The sequence below is a fragment of the Odocoileus virginianus genome, chromosome 7 (genome assembly GCF_023699985.2).
Source record: "Odocoileus virginianus isolate 20LAN1187 ecotype Illinois chromosome 7, Ovbor_1.2, whole genome shotgun sequence".
Classification (NCBI taxonomy): Eukaryota; Metazoa; Chordata; class Mammalia; order Artiodactyla; family Cervidae; genus Odocoileus; species Odocoileus virginianus.
Genome location: NC_069680.1, coordinates 68,974,423 through 68,993,853, shown reverse-complemented (window position 1 = coordinate 68,993,853; position 19,431 = coordinate 68,974,423). Strand labels below are relative to the sequence as shown.

Genomic DNA, 19,431 nt, shown 5'->3' with positions numbered 1-19,431 from the left:
AAGCCTGAGCTGCATGCTGTTGAGAGGTGTGGCTTTGTTTTCAGATATGCTGTTCCATATATGCAGTGTAGCTGCAAGTGTGTTGGGAAGAGGGGTGGGGCTTGGGGGTCTATTCAGAAAGGGCCAGAGAGGGCAGCTCTCCTGGTCCCTGGGAACAAAGGAAAGAGTGGCTGGTTTCCTGTCTGGGGGAGGATATGCATCACCCCCTCACATGAGCGTGTGGTTCATTCAGGCCTCATTATAATTTCTTAACCACAGATGTCATTTAAATCTTTCTTCACAGCACTTTGTCAATAAAATCAACTAAATATTAAAATTTAAACTAAACTAAATATAAAAATTTTTGATCTAAAAATTTACAGGCTGAAAGGATAAACTCTGGAGTCACATGGCCTTTTTCAAAAGTGAGCAGTAGCACCAATGCTACCTGTACAAGTTCTCTTCCTCTCTGTGTCTAGGCTTCCTTGTCTGTAAAATGAGAAGGGTTTGACTAGATTATCTCTGAGGCAGAGTGGAGATGAACACCCCCAGAACTGCCAGGCAGGAAGAGGTTTGGGGATGAAACTGAATATGGCTCTATACACTCTTTGCTTGAGATTTCAAAAGGGATTAGGATTGTGCAGATGGTATATTCTCCCATGAGCCAATAGCAGTCACATTGTCAAGGGTAGAGAGAGATCCTGGGTGTTCAAGGGTGAGGGTCCTATTGGGGTGTAAAGCCACTCAATCTGGCCAGAGAAGCTGGTACCTTCCTGCCAGGTCATCCCTCTATACCTGTGCAGCTTCCTAGGCTCAGAGCTTGAAGCAAGAGGCAGCCACTGAGAGACCTCCTGTTAGGGGAAGCACACTGATTGAAACCCTCCACCCTGGCCAGGCACCATAGTAACTATGTGCATGAGCTGTTTTACAACAGGAGGTCCTGGTAAGGATCACGGGACTAATAAGCCTCCACCAACTGAAAGAATTCGGGAAAGGCCAAAATCAGACACCACATGTCCGACCACCTCCCAGAATCCTTCTCTCTGGCATTTATCTTGGCTGAACAAGGTGTGCACCACCAGGAAGGACTCTTGAGTCAGAATGATTGGCTAAAGACAACCCAGAAACTAATCCCATCACGATAAAACCCTAGACTGCAAGCCATGTGACAGAGCAGTTCTCCTGGGTTCCCCTACCCTACTGCTCTCCACCCAGGTGCCCTTTCCCAATAAAATCTCTTGCTTTGTCAGCATATGCGTCTCCTCGCAAAATTCATTTCTGAGTGTTAGACAAGAGCCCAGTTTCGGGCCCTGGAAGGGGTCCTCCTTCCTGCAACACACCCAGCCCCAGGGCTACAGCATGCACTGGCTAGAGAAGTCCAGGGTTTGGGGAGAGGTCTTTTCTTTTTTTTTTCCATTTATTTTTATTAGTTGGAGGCTAATTACTTTACATCATTGCAGTGGTTTTTGTCATACATTGAAATGAATTAGCCATGGATTTACGTGTATTCCCCATCCGGGTCCCCCCTCCCACCTCCCTCTCCGAGAGGTCTTGAACAGAACACTACCTGAGGGAGGCATCAATAGAAGGAATTTAAGCTATGGGAGAGAATGAGCCCAAGCCCGGAGTGAGTGTGAGGAGAGAAGTGAGCCAGAACTGAGGCTCCCCACCTCCTCTGTGGACTGGTCCAGGAGGAGAGAGAAGGGAAAGAGAGTGATGCTGAGCAGCCAGGAAGATAAGAAAACCGCAGACAGGAGAGGAAAAGGGAAGGAGGAGGAGACAGTGATCAGTGGGGTCAAATGTAACCGATGGTTGGTAGAGATGGAGGGATGAGGCAGAGACACTGAATTTTGCAAGAGGGGAGAGTTGGAGACCTTCCTTTAGCCCTTGCTCCTGGGAAGGGAGGCTGCCCCTCTTTTTCTCTGACCAATCTTTCTTGTGTGAAGCCAGTTTCGAACTTTATTCTGAGGGATGTATTCCATAAGAGCCCTGACTCTGGCCTTATCCTGTGGCTCTGTGGAGAAGCCCTGGCCAGCAGAGTGTCACCATTTTATTGAAACACTGGAAAAATGCAGCTCTGGGGACTGCCCCCGACCCAACACACACACTGTGTGTGTGCGTGGGAGGAGCTCAGAACTCGCAGATCACGAGGCGCTGCTCACCACAGAGCTTGTCATTCCACTTGCCATTGGGGAAGATCTCCACACAGTTCTCTGAGCCACCATCATTGTTGGGCTCCTGGGGGGCCCAGTTGGAATAGACCAGGGGCTCCCCCGTGGGGTAGATGAAAGTACCCTCCTTCCTGGTGTCGGTCATGCTTAGGAAAGCAGACTTGTTCTGGGCTGTGGCCAGCTGAGTCAGGGCCTCATTCTCAGCTGCAGAACGTGGAGAGGGCAACTGTCCTCCAGCCTGTGTGCAGATCTGCTGGGCATCCTGAAATGTTTTCTCAGAGCCTGCCGTCTTAAAGATCTTCTCCCCAACACTCCGGCCATCAGGGAAGAGCACCGCTAGGGGAAGAGGAGAGTCAGGTTGGGGATGCGGCAGCATCTAGACCTTGTGCTTCAACTGGAGTCCCCAGTCTCCTATCCAGGTACTAGGGCACCAGATAGGAAGAAAGTGAGGCACTTGGTTCTGAGCAGTCCTGGCTCCGTGATGTGCTCTGAGAGTGGTGCCGTGGTCTCCAGGTACAGGTGAGGACCCCGGAACTCAGGTGCTTATGTAAGAGGCCCAAAGTTGCCCAACTGTTAGATGTAGACAAGGATCAGACCTTTCTTGAGGTAACACTAAAGCTTGCACTTTCTGTTCCTCCCTGTGTTGCATGCCAGAATCAAGTTTTCAGTTACTCTGTAGGTTGGAATGACTTTGGGAGGGAAATGACACCATGCAGCCCAGGGCGGTTCCTGAAAGTGGGGGAAATACCATGCAGGGGGCTCACTCCAACCCCTCCATGACGATTGGGCGCATGGGGTTGTCACAGGGAGTTCTGTGCTATCTGAAGGGGTGAGGGGAAGGAGAAGATGGGGGTGCATCTGAGAACTGCTTAATATTGGCCTCAACATGCTTGTGGATGATGCAAGTCACTCAGCCTCCCTGGACCACTGGGCAGTATGTGTAGAAATAGCAGGCAGGATGGGATCAGTACTAAAGACAGCCCTGTTTTGGATCCAGAAGACCATGTATTCATCCTCACCTTGGCAATGATGGTCCAGGTGGACACAAGAAAGTCACTTCCCTTTTCAGGGTCTCATTCCTTATTTCTAAAGTAGGGGTATACTGTATAACAGTATCCTCTGTGTGACATAAGTATCTCTTCTTATTGTAACCTGTCCCCATCACTCTGACTTCTAGGGTCATACATGGAAATTTTTAGGGCTCCTTGGACTGTTTAGGAACCCAGGCTGCACACTGACCATCTGCCTTTCTCTGAGTAGCTTCAACAGGGACTCAGGGAACAGATTCTCTCTAGGGGGTCAGGATGGCACCCAGATCAGCCCTGAACAGGTCAGAGTAAGTCCATGTGACACTACTGGGTTTACATCACATGCATCTGGGTGGATGTGTATTTGTATGAGTGAATGTGCCCATGTGTCTATCTGAAGATACACGGGCAGACTTAAGGTCCATCTGGATAGGAGAGCCTATGTTTACACGGTGCTCATGTATGTAGATGGTGTCACATAGGTGATGGTGTTTAAGTACACACGAGTGTAGCCAGTGCATATGCCCACGTTCTCTGTTTGCATCAGTGTGCACATGCAGGAGTAAATACGTATGCAGATACGCTTGTGGAAGGAGGAAGACATACCAAACGCTGGCAACTCTCATCCTTAACTACTTTGGTACTTAGTTTGCTTTAGTCCTTAGAAGCCAACAATATGTCTCAGCAGATCAGGCCCCTTTATGCTCTGCTCCTTCAGAAAATTTTTTATCAATCACTGAGTTTGGATGAATGATGTGAATGCAAAGCTGTCCTCAGGCAGAGCAGAGGAGGAGGGACAGTTGGTGGAGAGTCCCAGGGCACAGGGCACTCAGGTGTGTGCTCCCAGAGGCCTCTGCCTGCTTAGGATCCAGGCTTAGGGAAGAATCTCTGCTTCAACACCACAAGAGGTGCAGAGGGAGTCCAGCACTGGCCAGAGACTGGAGGCAGCCTGCTCCTGCCAGATCTACAGGCATGTTTAGGGAGAGATCCTTGGTGACCACATACTAAGGACATGTCCCCAGCAGCCTTGAACCCCACATGAAGCATCCCATCCCCACTCCCATGACCAGTCCTGGATTCTCTGCTGCCCTGGGTTGTGTGGCTGCTTCTCTGTGCACTTGCATACCTGGTCCCACAGAGGAAAGACAAGAGTTGGGTGTTCCCTTGTCTGTTGTAGGGACCTGCCCAGGGTATGCCGGGATAAGGTCTGCTGAACTGGTGACACTGACCACTTCTCCTTGTTCCGTGTGTCTACTTGCAGATCCTGGAGCATGGCTCTGTCCCAGCCCTGTCCTTAGCCCCACTCCTGCCCCAGGTCTAGGTCAGTCCCAGTCATGGTCCCAGCAAGTCCAATTTAGACCCAGCCCAGCGAACTGCAAGCCAAGCCCAGACCCAGTCTGAGGCCCATGATCAGGGCCTGGCTCAGGGTCAGGTCCAGGAACTCACCTTTCTTATAGTGAGAGAAGGCATTCTGGAGGCGTTGTAGCTGTCCCTCTAAGATTGCCACCCGCTGCCTGAGAGCATCGACCTCTGCAGGAGAGAGAGGCCAAGTGAAGACAGGTCCAGAACAGTCTGGGGTCACTCAGAACCCAGGCCTCAAGGGAGGAGTGTCCAGGTGGAGATGCAAGTTGGGGGTGAGGTGGAACAGGTGGAGGTGGAACAGACCCCTGGGAAGCCCACCTCTGCTGACCTAGCTGGCCTCTGCTTCCATGGGATTTCCTATGTTTCTCTTGTGAACAGTATCCCCTGAACAGGTCCCTGCACCTCACTGACAGTGAACCAGATGTCATTTTAATTCCAAATTCTAGGAATCTGATAGCACTTCCTTTTGCAGTGCAGGGGGTGGAATGGTTGTAGGAGAGGAATAGACACAGCTTGAATAATTTTCATCCATTGAGTTATTTGATGTTCAAGGTTATCTGATGAACTGGAGAGGGAGGTTAGCTTGTCATAGAGATCAGATAGAAAATCTGCTCAGGGTGTCCTCAGCGAGTCATAGAGGCTAAGACCAGAGTCCACCTTGCCAGCCACCCTGTCAACTTTTCCTGCTTCTACCTCCATCTGTAACTTAATGGGTTGCCTGAGAGGAGAGCTGAGGTGAATAAGGTCACTTCCCTGCCCCACACCCTAATGGGGCCCCAAGTCTTCCTTACCTGCAAGCCCACTCTCACCCTTTGCTCCTCTTTCTCCAGGAGTACCTCTGTCTCCCTTCAGTCCTGGGGGGCCCCTGGCACCTGAAGGCCCCTGTGGACCTATGGCTCCAGCAGGCCCTGGGATAAGAGAAGTAGAAATGGGTGAGTGCTGAATATATATTTCAGCATTTTCGCACCCACTCCCCACCCCCAAACATGGAATTCATAACCCCCAGCCAAAGACCCTCCACCTGTACAAATGTCCCTCTGTGCCTGAAATCTGTCCTTGCATCATCTCTGTACACTGACTGTCCCATAACCTGACAACCAGCCTTCCCTGGATACAGACAGTCCCTGCCACTCTCACCACCTTCTCTCTGGAGACAGACAGTTCCCAGAGCCCAACACTGGCTCTCACCCTGGAATGCCAGCTCTGACCTGGTGGCTGGTGGGGGTGGGCACAGGGGAACATGAGCCCAGCCCCACGTCCATTGCTCACCTGCCGCCCCAGCACGTCCAGGGGCTCCAGTCTCACCAGGGGCACCTCTCTCTCCTTTGAGACCTGCGGGGCCTGGGGAGCCCTGCATGCCTGGGGCACCCACTCCTCCTGCAGAAGGAACACATTGGAGAAACACGGCTGAGAGTGTGCTCAGCAGGTACCATTTCCTCAGCAGTGCAGCTTGTCACGCACAGCTCCAGGTGAGAGAGCGACCTGGGAGACTGCTCCTGACCGCTTGGTCTCTTCCAGGAACAGTATCGGGAAATTCAGTCAGTGTGGGAAAGTTGAGGGTGAGGCCCAGGCCAGGCTGACCAGGTGCGGAGGATCCAGGCTTTTTCAGGCACTGTGCACGTACCTTGGTCCCCACCAGGGCTGCCCATATCACCCCTCCCGTCTCCCTCCCTCACCCACCACACACCACCCTCCTACCTTTGGGCCCAGTCTCTCCTTTGGGGCCTGGTGTGCCTGGAGGTCCCATGCTCCCCTGCTTCCCTGAGGGGCCCTCTCTCCCAGCTGGACCAGGCATGCCTGGAGGCCCTGGGGAAAAGGACCAGCCCGGTTAGTGACACTGAATCTCCTTGGAGGTAGAAGTGCTTAAAAGATGGAGCTGTAATAGAAGTCAGACAGGCAGCCTCCTCCTAAAGATGTTGCCCCCACTCCACCCTCCCCAGGAGCTCCAGTCTTCTCTGAAATAACCTCGTGCCACCTTGAGAATGACCTTCTTCCTCTTCCTGGGGTGGAATCTGTGCACGCCTACTGCCGTGTCCTAACGCAGCACCCCACCTGCAGACACCTGCATTCCACGCCCAGCTGCTCACCAGGTGGTCCCGGGTCTCCCTTTGGTCCGGGTTCTCCAGCAGAGCCATTGTCCCCTCTCGGCCCAATGGGGCCAGCTGGTCCAGGCATCCCTGCTCGTCCTGCAGGGCCTGGTGAACCTGTGGCAGCAGAAGAGATGGACATAAGGCTGATCCCGGCCCAGGAGGAGCCAGCTACCTGCAGAGTCAGGGCCCTGGCGTTCTTTCAGGGTTCTATAGGGTCTATAGACACTCCCCCTCCAGGTGACTGGTCCAGTGGTGATCTAGGAAATCCGTATCCACGTCTCCATTTTACAGGTGAAGGAACAGGCTTGCAGAGTTGGAGGCAGATCCAAACCTAGACCCACCTGACTTTGCATCCAATGCACCTGCCCCTGCCTCAAGGCCATGGTATTTATGGCAGTTAAGTCTGTCAGCTTTTACCCCGGACCATGGACTCCCTGCCCTCCCACTTCCAAAACCAACATTTCTGTCAGAAATGACACCTGACACTTAGCACCAGAGAAATAGAAATCAAAAGCACAATGAGCTGTCACCTCACACTTGTCAGAATGGCTATTATCAGACAGCAAATAAGAAGTGTTGGAGAATGTGGAGAAAAGGGAAACTTTGTGCAGTAGGGATGTAAATTGGTACAGCCACTATGGAGAACAGTATGGAGGTTTCTCAGAAAGTTAAACCTAGAGCTACTGTATAATCCATCAATTCCACTTCTGAGTATTTAACTAAAGAAAATGAAAATACTAACATGAAAAGATATATGTACCCCCAAGTTAATTGCAGCATTATTTATGGTAGCCTAGACATGGATGCAGCCTAGAGCCCAAGTATCTGTGGATGGAAGAATGGATGTAGAAAATGCAGGGTGCATATACAATGGAACATTATTCAGCCATAAAAGGGAATGAAATCTTGCTATTTGCAGCAATACTGGTGAACTTTGAAGGCACTGTGCTTAGTGGAATAAGTCACAGAGAAGGGTGGTACTATACGATCTCATTTATATGTGAAATCTAAAAGAAAACAAACAGAAACAACATATTCACAGATACAGAGAACATATTTGTGGTTGCTAGAGGTGGGGTTGCAAAGTGAGCAGAATGGACAGAAATCTTCAAAAGGTACAAATGTCCAGTTAAAAAAAAATTGAGTCCTAGGAATAAAATGTACAGCAAAGTTACTATAGTTAGTAATCCTGGGTTGCATGCTTGAACATTGCTGAGCAAGCAGATCTTAAAAGTTCTCATCACACACAAATTGTAACTATGTGTGTTGATGACTTATTGTGACAATCATTTCACAATATATGCAAATATGAAATCATATTTCATCTATCTGAATCTAATATATTATAGATCAATTCTATTTTAATATAAAGAAGAGAAAAAACTATGTAACATGTTTTTAAAATTAAAGAAGATAGTCAAAATTAATATGCATCATTAAGTGATAAATGTAGGTTATAAATACTCTATTTAATATGGTTTGGTTTCTTCAACATGTCCATGCATGTATCAGGCATGTGCACATGTAACACACATTGAAAAAAACCACAAGAAGAGCATATACAAGTGTTAACAGTTGTTTTTTCTAAGGGGCACAGTTCAAGTAATTTTAATTTTCTTCTTTTTGTGATTAGTGACCACATGTTAATTGTCTTCTAAAAATGATCAAACATTTTAAAAAATCACATTAGCTTAAGAAGGCTGCCTAAGTCTGAAATTATGAGAGATTTACCTTCAAAGACTAAAGGGAGAAATGCCTATTGATTCAAGAATTATACACTCAATTCTGTGAGTTTGATTATTCTTTTTTCATTGAGATGAAATTCACATAATATAAAAATAATCTTTTTTTTTTTTTTTTTTTTTACTGTGATGTGTAGCTTTCAGGATCTCAGGTCCCCAATCAGGGATTGAACCTGAGGCCTGGCAGTGAGAACACCAATCCTAACCACTGGACCTCCAGGAATTTCCTATAATTAGTCACTTAAAGTATACAATTCAGCAGCATTTAGAACATTGACATAATTGTAAAACTTCTCTTTATTTTAAAACTATTTCATTAATCCCAAAGAAAACCTCATACCCATTTATCACTCCATCCCTGCCTCATCCAAGGCCCTGGCTACCACTGTGCAGATAACCTGTCTCTGTTACCTATTCTGGATATTTTATATAAATACATACAATATATGACCCTTTGTGTCTGCCTTTTTAAACTAGGAGTGACATTCTTGAGGATCATCCAATTTGTAGCACATCTCAGTACTTCATTCCTTTCTATGGCTGAGAAATGTTCTATAGTATGAATACAATACATTTTCTTTATTCATTCACTGTGGATAAATGTTGATAGACACTTGGGTTGTTTCCATCTTTTGACTGTTGTGAGTAAAGCATTCATGTGCAAAAAGACAACAAAAGAAATCTGTCAGTTACTACTAACTTGTGCATTCACTTATTTGTTCATTTCCTCATTATTTCATTTCTCTGTTCACTGAGAAACTATCTGTGGAACATAGCTTTCTGCCTAGCACTGAGCAGGATGTAAATGTTAGCACCAGGTCCTGGTCTGCAAGGAATCTGTCATCAAGTTTTAAACTGTGAGGCACAGGTAACAAGTGAAGAAAACAGCTTATGAGATGTCCCTCATCCTATCCCAGTACCCCCAACCCATGCATATACTCAGAGGAAACAGGACTTCAAGGTTGAAGAGGATTCAGAGACCTGGAGAGGAGAGGTGATATTTCAGATCTGGAAACCATTCCCCCAGGGTAAGAAGGGCCAGGCTTGCCTGGGCCAAGAATGTGCAGGTGGTGGGAGACTGGTGTATTTGATGGGTGGTGAGAGCCTCTGTGCTGGACATGTGTCCTGCTCTTAGTTCCAATTCTCACTAGGCAAGCAATGGGAGCCTGGAGGATGGGTCCCACATCCCAGACCCCCTGGTACGCTGTGCTCAGGCAGAGACACTTGGGCTCTGGCTGAGCCTCTGCTGGGCTCTCCCCTGGCTGGGTACCTTGGAAGCAAGTCACTCCTTAGAAGGGACCATTAGAGGTTGCCCGTCTTTGTGCACAAACCATGGTGGCCATGAGAGCAGGGAGATAGATGAAGGGATACTTTTCAATTCAGGGCCTCTCAGGGAGCTAGAGAGAGCTGGCATCTTGAATACCACCCCTCATCTGAGATCACTTCTAGGAGGCCTTCTCTAGCCCCAGCCCATTCATGTTGGGAACTACTTTCTCTCTAAAAGACAGACTTGACTCTTACCCTACAAATCTTGGGGATACTATGTATTCTTTTCAACTTTAATGTTGTTCGTTTCTTTCCTCTCCAATTGAAGAACAAACTCCAGAAAGATAAAAGACCTCAGTTGATCCCTCCATAGCCCTGGCCCAGGGCCATGGTGGTCCCCTCATCCTTGTCGCTGGTTCATCAAATTCTCACTTCTTGCCAGTAAAAACCAGATCTTCTCCTGTGGGGCAGTGTTTCCAGAAAATTCCCTTAATAATCAGTACATTTGGAAACCTGCAGGAGAATTAAGCTGGTTGGTACAGCAGAAGGATAAAACTTTATCTTGAAGACCCAACAAAGAAATGAAGCCTTGGCTCAATTCTTTGTCACTGTGTGGTCGATATTACTTCCCATCTACAGATGATTAAACTGAAACTTAACACTGTCATCAGTTCAAAAATATTTAACATTCTGCAGAGGCAACATTTAATAAGAATGATCAACAGTTAAGTTTTGGAGTGTGTGTGCTCAGTCGCATCTGACTCTTTGTGGCTCTGTGGATTGTAGCCCAACAGATTTCTCTGTCTATGAGATTCTCCAGGCAAGAATAATGGAGTGGGTTGCCATTTTCTATCCAGGGGATCATCCCAACCCTGGGGTCAAACCTACGTCTCCTATGTCTCCTGCGTGTGTGTACTAAGTCGCTTCAGTCGTGTGTAAATCAACGGACCACAGCCCGCCAGGCTCCTCTGTCTGTGGGATTCTCCAAGTGAGAATACAGGAGTGTGTTGCTATACCATCCTCCAGGGAATCTTCCTGACCCAGGGATCGAACCTGCATCTCTTACATCTCTTGCACCGGCAGGCAGCGCTGGTGCTGGGAAACCCAGCACTACCTGGGAAACCCAAGAGATCTGGAGTAGGGGCCTCTGAATATCAGTTTCATTGTACATTCTTGGGGGTGGTTAGAGTCAGAAGATCCTAGGGGAGGAATCAGGACAGCTGGTTATGGAGCTAGGGGCTTGGGCAAGCCAGTCTTTGCCAATCAGTAAAGGCATGTCTCAGGTGGACTGAAGATCTGGGGGAAACCCACCCACTTGGGAAGCCCATCTTCAAGGTTTCCACAGCACAAGATCCAGAGTTTCTGGGTTAGTTACAATTTCAGTGCCCACCCCTTCCCACCAGGACAAGCCCATGGACACAGTTCTACCTGGATCTCCCTTCTCCCCCCGGGGGCCTTCTCTCCCATCTCGTCCATCACGACCAGGCAAGCCACCCTCCAGGGGGCTACACACAACCAGGGTACAGGCGTTGGCCAGTGTTTTCTGGGAATAGATCTTCATTTCTGCTCCCAGGGATCTCCAGGGCTGTGTGAGCAGGAGCAGCACGGAGAGCGGGAGGAGAAGCATGTCCTAGGCAGAGGAACAGAAAGAGGGGGTGCTCTTGGTCCAAGGACGAGGACTAGGGCTGGCCCAGCTCCTGGAGGTCAGGAGAAGCCCTTCCCCCATCTCCTCTCCCATCCTCTGGGGCCAAGAGTAGCAGGGCTCCAAAAGCAGTTTAGGGAAAGTTAGGATAAGGTCTGGCTAGGGAGGACATGAGTGGACCAGCTGGACCTCTGAGCTGGTCTGCCAGCAGCGTGAATCTACTCTCAGATGCTCTGTGTCATCCCTTTTTGGGCTTGTCATCCTTGCCAGGGGCACTGTGGCCAGGATGTAGAATTCCTCACTGAGGCCATTGTCACACCAGGAGGGACTCACTGAGGGCCCTCGGGTGGGACCCTTCCCTCTCTGGGCCTCTTTATCCCTTTTTATACCAGGAAGTTGGTAGCTTTACCTCTTACAAGGCTGGCTTGTCTCCTCTCACTTGCTGCTCTGCACAGAATAGTGCTGGAGTCTGCAGCGCTATCTGAAAAAAAAGCCAGAGTCCTAATGCCTGGTGAGGTTTGTCCTGAGCACAGAATGGTGCATGACTGCTTATTTGCCAGGATTGGTCATTCCTGGGCTCCACCAGGAAAGTTCCTGGCACACCTAGAGTCCTGCCCAGACCTCCTGAGAGGACCTGGACAGGGCCTCATGGAAGAGGGGACGTTAGAGATGGGTGCCATCAGGGGGAGGCTGGCTTCAGAGGAGGAAAGCCGATGTCCAGTAGAGCTTCTGGCAACCATCAGAAAGGGACTCAGGAGCTAAGTGAGATCACGGTGGGTGCAGGACATGGGTCACTCCCAGTGTTGGGCTTCTTTCCTTTCTCAGAGAGAAACTGTAAAGTTTTTAGCATGGAAAAGAATCATGGGAGTTGCAGAGACCTGGAAGAAATCCCGAGGGACCTGTGCAAAGGACCAAGGGTTGCCAAGCAGGCTGATGTAGTGGGAGGGAAGGGGTTTCCTGGCCAGAGAAGTGCTTCCTTCCAAGAGGAAGATGACATGCACTTTACCAAAGGGACTTCCAGACAATGGCATCAGAGATCTGGTTGGATGTCACATTCAACTCTCCCCCTCTCCCTGTCCTGGAAACACATCTCCCACCAAACCAAGGGAGCAGAGTGAAGTGCATCCCTTATTACCCCATTTTCTCCCAACTCCAACACTGACCCTCCTAGAGTGGCAGATATAGACACACCCTGCCTTCTTCAACCACCCACATAGACAGGGAGATATTCACCAAAAATTGGAAAACAAATTAAGAGGCAAAGACAGAGATACTCACAGTTGCTTCCTTCTAGGGCTCCAGCACGTCCAGGCAAATTAGAGTTCCTGCGAGAACTGGCTCCTTATACCTGTCCTGTAACCTGACTCTCAGCCCCAGGTTCCTGAAAACTCTCTTCAAGAAGTAGGGTAATTTCCTTCCTTATTGACTCACTCAATTGCACCCTCACCTGGGTTCTGGACTCCTGCCACTGAATTTCATAGGACTATACACACCTTAGAGTTCAAAGCACACCCTCAGCCCAGGATCTCATGGGTACCCCGCTTCAGCCTTGTAAGTAAAATGGCAGCATCAGTGTCTGTATTTCATGATGTCCAGGGATCCAAGGTCCCAGAGAAGACCAGCAAGTTGCACAATGACCTACAACTCTTGCAAAAGCAGCCTGGCTCTGCAGAGTCCAAGAAACAGCACCTGCTGTGCCCACTTCTCTTCCTCCTCATCTCAACATTTCTCCTCAGACACTAGGAAAGAGCTGGGAGCTGCTTGGCCAATCTGAGCAGAAGTGGGGCAGGTGAAGGGCTGCTGAGGCAACAGCCTGTGGGAGACCGTGTCTGTGGGAGCTGCCATCTGGCAGGGGTCACTCTTTTGCTTTCTGCTGTAGCTCTAGGACAACTCTCCACTTGCCTCAAGATGGCTTTCTATGCTCTCTGTTCATCCCCTGCCCAACCCTCCTTCACTCACATGACTATCCAATTCTCTTCATTACAGGGCTTACTGGTAACTGCCTACATACTTGCTGCCCCAGACACTGGTTTCCCTGGTAACTGATGAGCAAACTGACATCAACTTCCTGTTAGACTGGTGGGATCCTCCCTCAAGCGGTGAAGATTGCCTCCATGTCCTTCCTCTTCTCTGCTGAACATGGTTGCACTAAGACCCTTCTTTTCTGGACAGGTAAGATTCCTTATCTAACAAGCCATGGACATCTTTGTCCCTGTCTCCTAGCTCTTGCTTTGGTCTCAAGGCTGGTCATCAACACGCATGCACACCTGCAGGGTGCAGCCCAACAACTGGTGAGTCAGCCAGAAGGCTGCAGGTAATCCCGTGAGTGCCGAGATGTTGGAGAATGAGGACAGGGAAGGGAAAGTTGTGGGGATAATTGCAGGGTGGCCATCCCCTAGCATGTGGGTTCCTGTGAGAGATATCTTTCTCGTCCATTAAGCTGATGACATCCTGCTAACCTCAGAGGCTCTTCCCAGTTTAAAAGTAGCAGCCTGGGCTTGTGCTTCACCTGACTGCCTGGGAGGTCTTGTGATACTGGCAAAACATAAGAGCCTTTCTGGTTTTATTGTTTTCTACAAAATACAAACGTACCCCTGACCCACCACCCCTAAACAATTACAGGCTTTAGGGACACTAACTGGGACAAGCTTGTGAATTGGCCATGGTCAGTCACCCTGAAGGGTTTGGTTGGGACCTGTGGCAATGGCAAAATAAAAGGAGTACCCTCTGGGCTTCTGGTCCCAGGTGTGGGAGGGGGCAGTGATATAGTGTCAAGGAACAATGCTCTGTGCAGCCTACATGCTTTACAACAGGTGGAAGCTGTTACAGTGGGCCTACTCAAGTTGCTGAGCAATGCAAAAAAACACTGCTTTAGTGGCCATGAAGTTCAGGAATGGGCTGATAAAAATGCCATACCCTGGCATTTCCACCTGTCCTACAGCCCTACTGCTGCCGGGCTAATAGAAGGATGAGTGGACTAAGTAAGCAACAACTGACAGAGGAAACCCACTGTCTCAACCTGTGAACCAAGAGGCTAGCTTAAGTCACAGAACTTGTCATTAAATATTCCAGGAGCAGTCAGCACAGGGCGTACCTACATCGTGTTAACCCAGAGGCAAATTAGTCAACATCATTGGAGTTCAACTGTTGACCACCCAAGTATCATTGCCAGCTAAGGATCAGGAGAATAACTCACTTTTGCCCTTGCCACAGGATCTATCCCCAGGGGAACATACAGTAATCGGCCCTGGGACTAAAACTGGCAGAAAAGTCCCAGGTGTTTGGGGTTTGCTGCCCTGTGGGGATTAAGACTAGAAAGGAACTTACAGATTTCATCTAGACCCAGCTAAGAAGACTAAGAAATTATTCAAGGTCCCCTACTAGAGAAAGGCACCATTATATTAACCTTGTGTTCTGTTACACCCCCTCCAGTGTCTGACACTGGCTGAAGAGGACAGAGGTTGGACAGCATAATGGTACTGCTGCTGCTGCTAAGTCGCTTCAGTCATGTCCAACTCTGTGCGACCCCATAGATGGCAGCCCACCAGGCTCCCCCATCCCTGGGATTCTCCAGGCAAGAACACTGGAGTGGGTTGCCATTTCCTTCTCCAATGCATGAAAGTGAAAAGTGAAGGTGAAGATGCTCAGTCGTGTCCCACTCTTAGAGACCCCATGGACTGCAGCCCAGCAGGCTCCTCTGTCCATGGGATTTTCCAGGCAAGAGTATTGGAGTGGGGTGCCATTGCCTTCTCCGTAATGGTACTGCAGCCAAGCACAAAAATCGTAGTCAAGGGTGTTAATATGTCACAGTGTTGTCACTGTTCGTATTTTGCTTAATGTTCTTGATCTTCCCTGCATTGAGCCTATTAGACACCTTATATTTCATGTCTAGTCTGAGTGGAGGGATCTGTTTGCAGATAGAGCAACAATGATGACCTCAGTCCAAAATGAACCTGATGGCTGGGTCTAGAGCGATATGCTATTGTTGTCCTCAGGAATTCCATGAAAAATTGACCTGATAAATGCCTGTCTCCAAAGGTTGCCTACCTTTTGGACTCAGTATTCACTAGCTGTGGTTGTCTGTGTTGCATTTGTGGTATCTGTTTGTGGTACACCTCTATATACCTGAGGGCAGGAATACTGTGGAAGAGGGGTGGACCAAGATATTAAGGGGTATGCAGGTTGTGTAAGGATGGACTGTATGGTCAGCCCAATCAAGATGGCTGTTCTCTTGCTCTTTCTACACTTCCCTGCTTGACAGTCCCTGCTCCACTCACAGGACTATCCAGTCCTCTTAAATACAGGGCTTAATTAGTAACCACCTACATGCTGGCTGCTGCCCTAGCTGCAGGTTTCCCTGGTAACAGATAAGCCCAGCTGACATCAATTCCCCCTGTAAATGGTAGGGGGACACTTTGACACTTCTCCCCAGTGCCAAAAATTGCTGCCATTTCCTATCCACTATAAACGGTGGCATGTCACTCTAGGAGTTTCTGTTTAAACATGTAAGATGCCCTGTCCAATAACCATTGATGTCTTTGTTGCTGTCTCTCCCTCTTACTTCAGTCTTAAGGCAGGGCATCTGCAAAGCACAAAGGCCTGTGAGGTCCAGCCCAACAGCAGTGGGCAGGTTGCTTTGGTTTTGGTCTCTGGGAACTGTCAGGGGAGGTCTGGCATTGAGGCCTTCTGCCAGAGCATTCACAGACCCACTTCTCCTCTGTTCTGGGTGCTGAGCTCTTTGATTCTAAAATTCATAACAAGGGCAGGAAAAAGGAGACATGGACATCAAAAGAAGTAAGATTCCACTGTTTCCCCCCTGACCTGTCAGGCAGAGGGCAATGTCTCTGAGGCCAAATCTTGGAGGTTCGATTTATACCTTTCATCTCGTCCTTGCAAACTACATGCAAATTCAGAGCAACTGTCCACACCAGGCTAGGAGTGGCTTCTCCATTGGTTGGCTAGAATGGAGGGCTCCTCATATAGTATCGCTTATCTTGTCCTTTCATTTCCTTAAAGCTGACATCGTAGTATTTCCCATTTTTTGATTCTTAGGGGAAATAGTAATCTGCCTTCATTTCACTACCCAGAGTACTCAAGTCCTCAGGTATACAGGCATTCCTTAAAACCTTTCCCCCTCTGCTAAGAGTTGGGATCCAAATGAAAAATCACCTTCTCTGGCTCAGATGCCTTTCCTGGTTTAGGCATGGATTGAAATTCATGCCTTCAGTGAATTCATGCCTTCAGTGGGCACATGCCCACTTGATATGACTATAAGCTCATCTCTTATGTACAGATGTTCAGAAATAAGCAGCCATGTCCTGAAGAAAAGCACCTGAGTTAGAATCACCACTCTTTCTTCAGGCTGTATTGGGAGAGACACTTTTCTGTTGAGGCTGAATTTCCATTCCTTCCATGCAGAACAGAAGAACACAGGGTCTTGCAAGCCAGTTGAAGCAGAATCATAGGTTTTTGGATACAAATGACTCTTTCAGAGACTCCAACCACTATCTTCTTAGCTTTTGGAGAACAACAGTTCTCAACCAGGGAAAATTCTGTCTCAACCCCAACCAAGGATGAGCCCAACGAACTGAGACGATTAGCTTATCCCAAGGGGTAGGGGAGGGTGGATTTGGGGCAGGGTTTGTATGGGCTCCTAGGGCTCTCAAACCCAAGATCCTTGTAACCAGTATACCTCTGTTTCATAATCACTTACTTCAGAACTTACCAGAGAAATGGTCTTGTACCTTGGAGATAAGGAATAAAGGAATAAACCACATGCCCAACCAGCCTGATTCCTCATTATTTTATGCACATTCCTTCTTGACCATCCATTCAAATTGAGCCTGTACCACTCAGCCACTTAAGGCTATATGTATTCCCAGGGGATAAACATTATCTACTAGGATTTGAGTAAATGCTATTTCATACACTTCAAAGGGAAGCAAGAGAAACATGTCTTCTTGAGAGTTCAAGAAGGGGTTGGTACAAAGGCACAAAGAACCTCCAACAACTGGTTGCCCAGTGGTTAGAATTCCTGGGTTTCACTGCTGTGGCCTGGGTTCAATTCCTGGTCAGGGAACTGAGATCCCATAAGCCACATGGTGCAGCCAAAAAAAGGAAAACAAGTCTTCTCCCCAGTGTACCCTCTTTGAAGTCCCTGTAACCCATAGCTTATTGGTTTGTTTCTTAGTTTTTGGCCATGGAGCAAGGTATGGGGGATCTGAGATCCTGACCAACAATTGAACTCATATCTCCTGCATTGCAAGCAGGATGTCTTAACTACTGGACCACCAGGGACGCTCCCCCATAGCTTATTGGCTACTATAACATTTGTAAAAAACCCAATCTCTAATAAATTGCTTTACTTTATTTGTTGGTAGTCTGTCTGAATATGGCTTCCTCTAGATTAACTATTTTCTTTCTAGCTGTCTCTTAGTCACTAGATACATTTTTTTCCCTTTTTTGTATGAACTATTCCATTCAAAATTATTCTACCAGTCCATAAGCTGTCCTGTGTCAAAGCCATCTGAAACAGTAGTGCAAAAAAGGAATCCTGGTCTGAAAACTGGCAACATGGGTATTATTTTATCCAGAGTCCACATAGTATATATTGTTCATTATTCTCTAGTGTTGACTATAGTCATCAAGGACAACATCCCATAATCAAATTGACCCTGTTGCTTACATTCTCTACAATGTCCTCATGTGACTTCATTTTCTACTGTGAGATGAATATCCAGTACAGGTCCCTTCCCCATCAGTGAATGCACCAAACCAAGTTTTCCTCCACTGGTAGAAGATATAGACAAATTTATTTTTATTTAATCCTTCACATTGTATAATATAACTTGCAAAAATTGTTTAGCAAAATACTTGATATAAAATATTGATTCAAAATTGCTAGCCCAGATTATCTCTTTGCCTTGATCCTGAGAGATAATGAAAGAGAAATTCAAGCATACTTGGATTCTAGTTTCTGGAATGTAAACGTTTCTTTTTTAAAAAATTGAAATATATTTGACACACAGCACTGTGTATATTTCAGATGTACCACATATTAATTTCATATGTTTATATATTGTAATATGATTGCCATTGTAGTGATAATAAGCACCTCTATCATAAAACAGTTATAATTTCTTTTTAGTGGATGGAATATTAGGTTCTAGTCTCTTAGTTTCATTATAATAGGATATTGTTTATATTCACTAGGTATTTGATCTCTAGGACATATTTACTACTTGTTACAAGTTTGTACACTAAAAAAAATATTCTAACCCTTCTCCCTGTCATCCCATAGTAACCATTTACTCTGTTTTTTGAATTTGTTCTTTTCTAGATTCCATGTATAAGTGGTAATTTAGAGTATTTGTCTGTCTCAGTCTGACTAATTTCAGTTAGCCTAATGTCCTCAAGATCCATCCATATTATTGCAAATGGCAGGATATATTTCTTTCTCATGGCTGAATAATATTCCGTTGCACATATGTGTATCAGTTTAGTTCAGTTGATCAGTCATTTCTGACTCTTTGAGACCCCATGGACTGCAGCATGCAGGGCCTTCCTGTCCATCACCGACTCCCAGAGTTTACTCAAACTCATGTCCATTGAGTCGGTGATGCCATCCAACAACCTAATCCTGTGTTGTCCCCTTCTCCTCCCACTATCAATCTTTCCCAGAATCAGGGTCTTTTCTAATGAGTCAGTTCTTCACATCAGGTGGCCAAAGTACTGGAGTTTCAGCTTAAACATCAGTCTTTCCAATGAACAATCAGGACTTATTTCCTTTAGGATGGATTGGTTGGATCTCCTTGCAGTTCAAGGGACTCTCAAGGGTCTTCTCCAACACCACAGTTCTAAAACATCAATACTTTGGTGCTCAGCTTTCTTTGTAGTCCAACTTTCACATCCATATGTGACTACTGGTAAAACCATAGCCTTGTCTAGATGGACCTATGTTGGCAAAGTAATGTCTCTGCTTTTAAGTATGCTGTCTAGGTCATGTCATAAATTTCTTGTAAGGACCAAGCATCTTTTAATTTCATGGCTACAGTCACCATCTGCAGTGATTTTGGAGCCCCCCAAAATAAAGTCTGCCACTGTTTCCATGGTTTCCCCATCTATTTTCCATGAAGTGATAGGACCTGATTC

General features: G+C 47.3%; 1 protein-coding gene across 2 annotated transcripts; it reads right to left on the bottom strand.

The window, feature by feature from the left end:
* Nucleotides 1-1,911: 1,911 nt before the first annotated feature.
* On the bottom strand, nt 1,912-11,797 carry LOC110152750 (pulmonary surfactant-associated protein D). 2 transcript variants are annotated; one of them, XM_070470934.1, is made up of 8 exons: nt 11,690-11,797; nt 11,067-11,268; nt 6,628-6,744; nt 6,239-6,346; nt 5,810-5,917; nt 5,332-5,448; nt 4,625-4,708; nt 1,912-2,486 (listed from the first exon to the last, which is right to left on the bottom strand). In XM_070470934.1, exons 2-8 carry the CDS (start codon nt 11,263-11,265, stop codon nt 2,110-2,112), a joined length of 1,110 nt encoding a protein of 369 aa, XP_070327035.1. In that variant the 5' UTR covers nt 11,266-11,268; nt 11,690-11,797; the 3' UTR covers nt 1,912-2,109. The 2 variants fall into 2 exon arrangements, with proteins under 2 accessions (XP_070327035.1, XP_070327036.1); XM_070470935.1 differs by lacking the exon at nt 6,239-6,346.
* Nucleotides 11,798-19,431: the final 7,634 nt, after the last annotated feature.

Coding starts and splice junctions, on each gene's coding strand:
- LOC110152750 (XM_070470934.1), bottom strand. CDS start 11,265: ATGCTTCTCCTCCCGCTCTCCGTGCTGCTCCTGCTCACACAGCCCTGG. Junction 4,709..5,331: donor GGGTGAGAGTGGGCTTGCAG/GTAAGGAAGACT, acceptor TCTCTCCTGCAG/AGGTCGATGCTCTCAGGCAG. Junction 2,487..4,624: donor CTTCTCTCACTATAAGAAAG/GTGAGTTCCTGG, acceptor CTCTTCCCCTAG/CGGTGCTCTTCCCTGATGGC.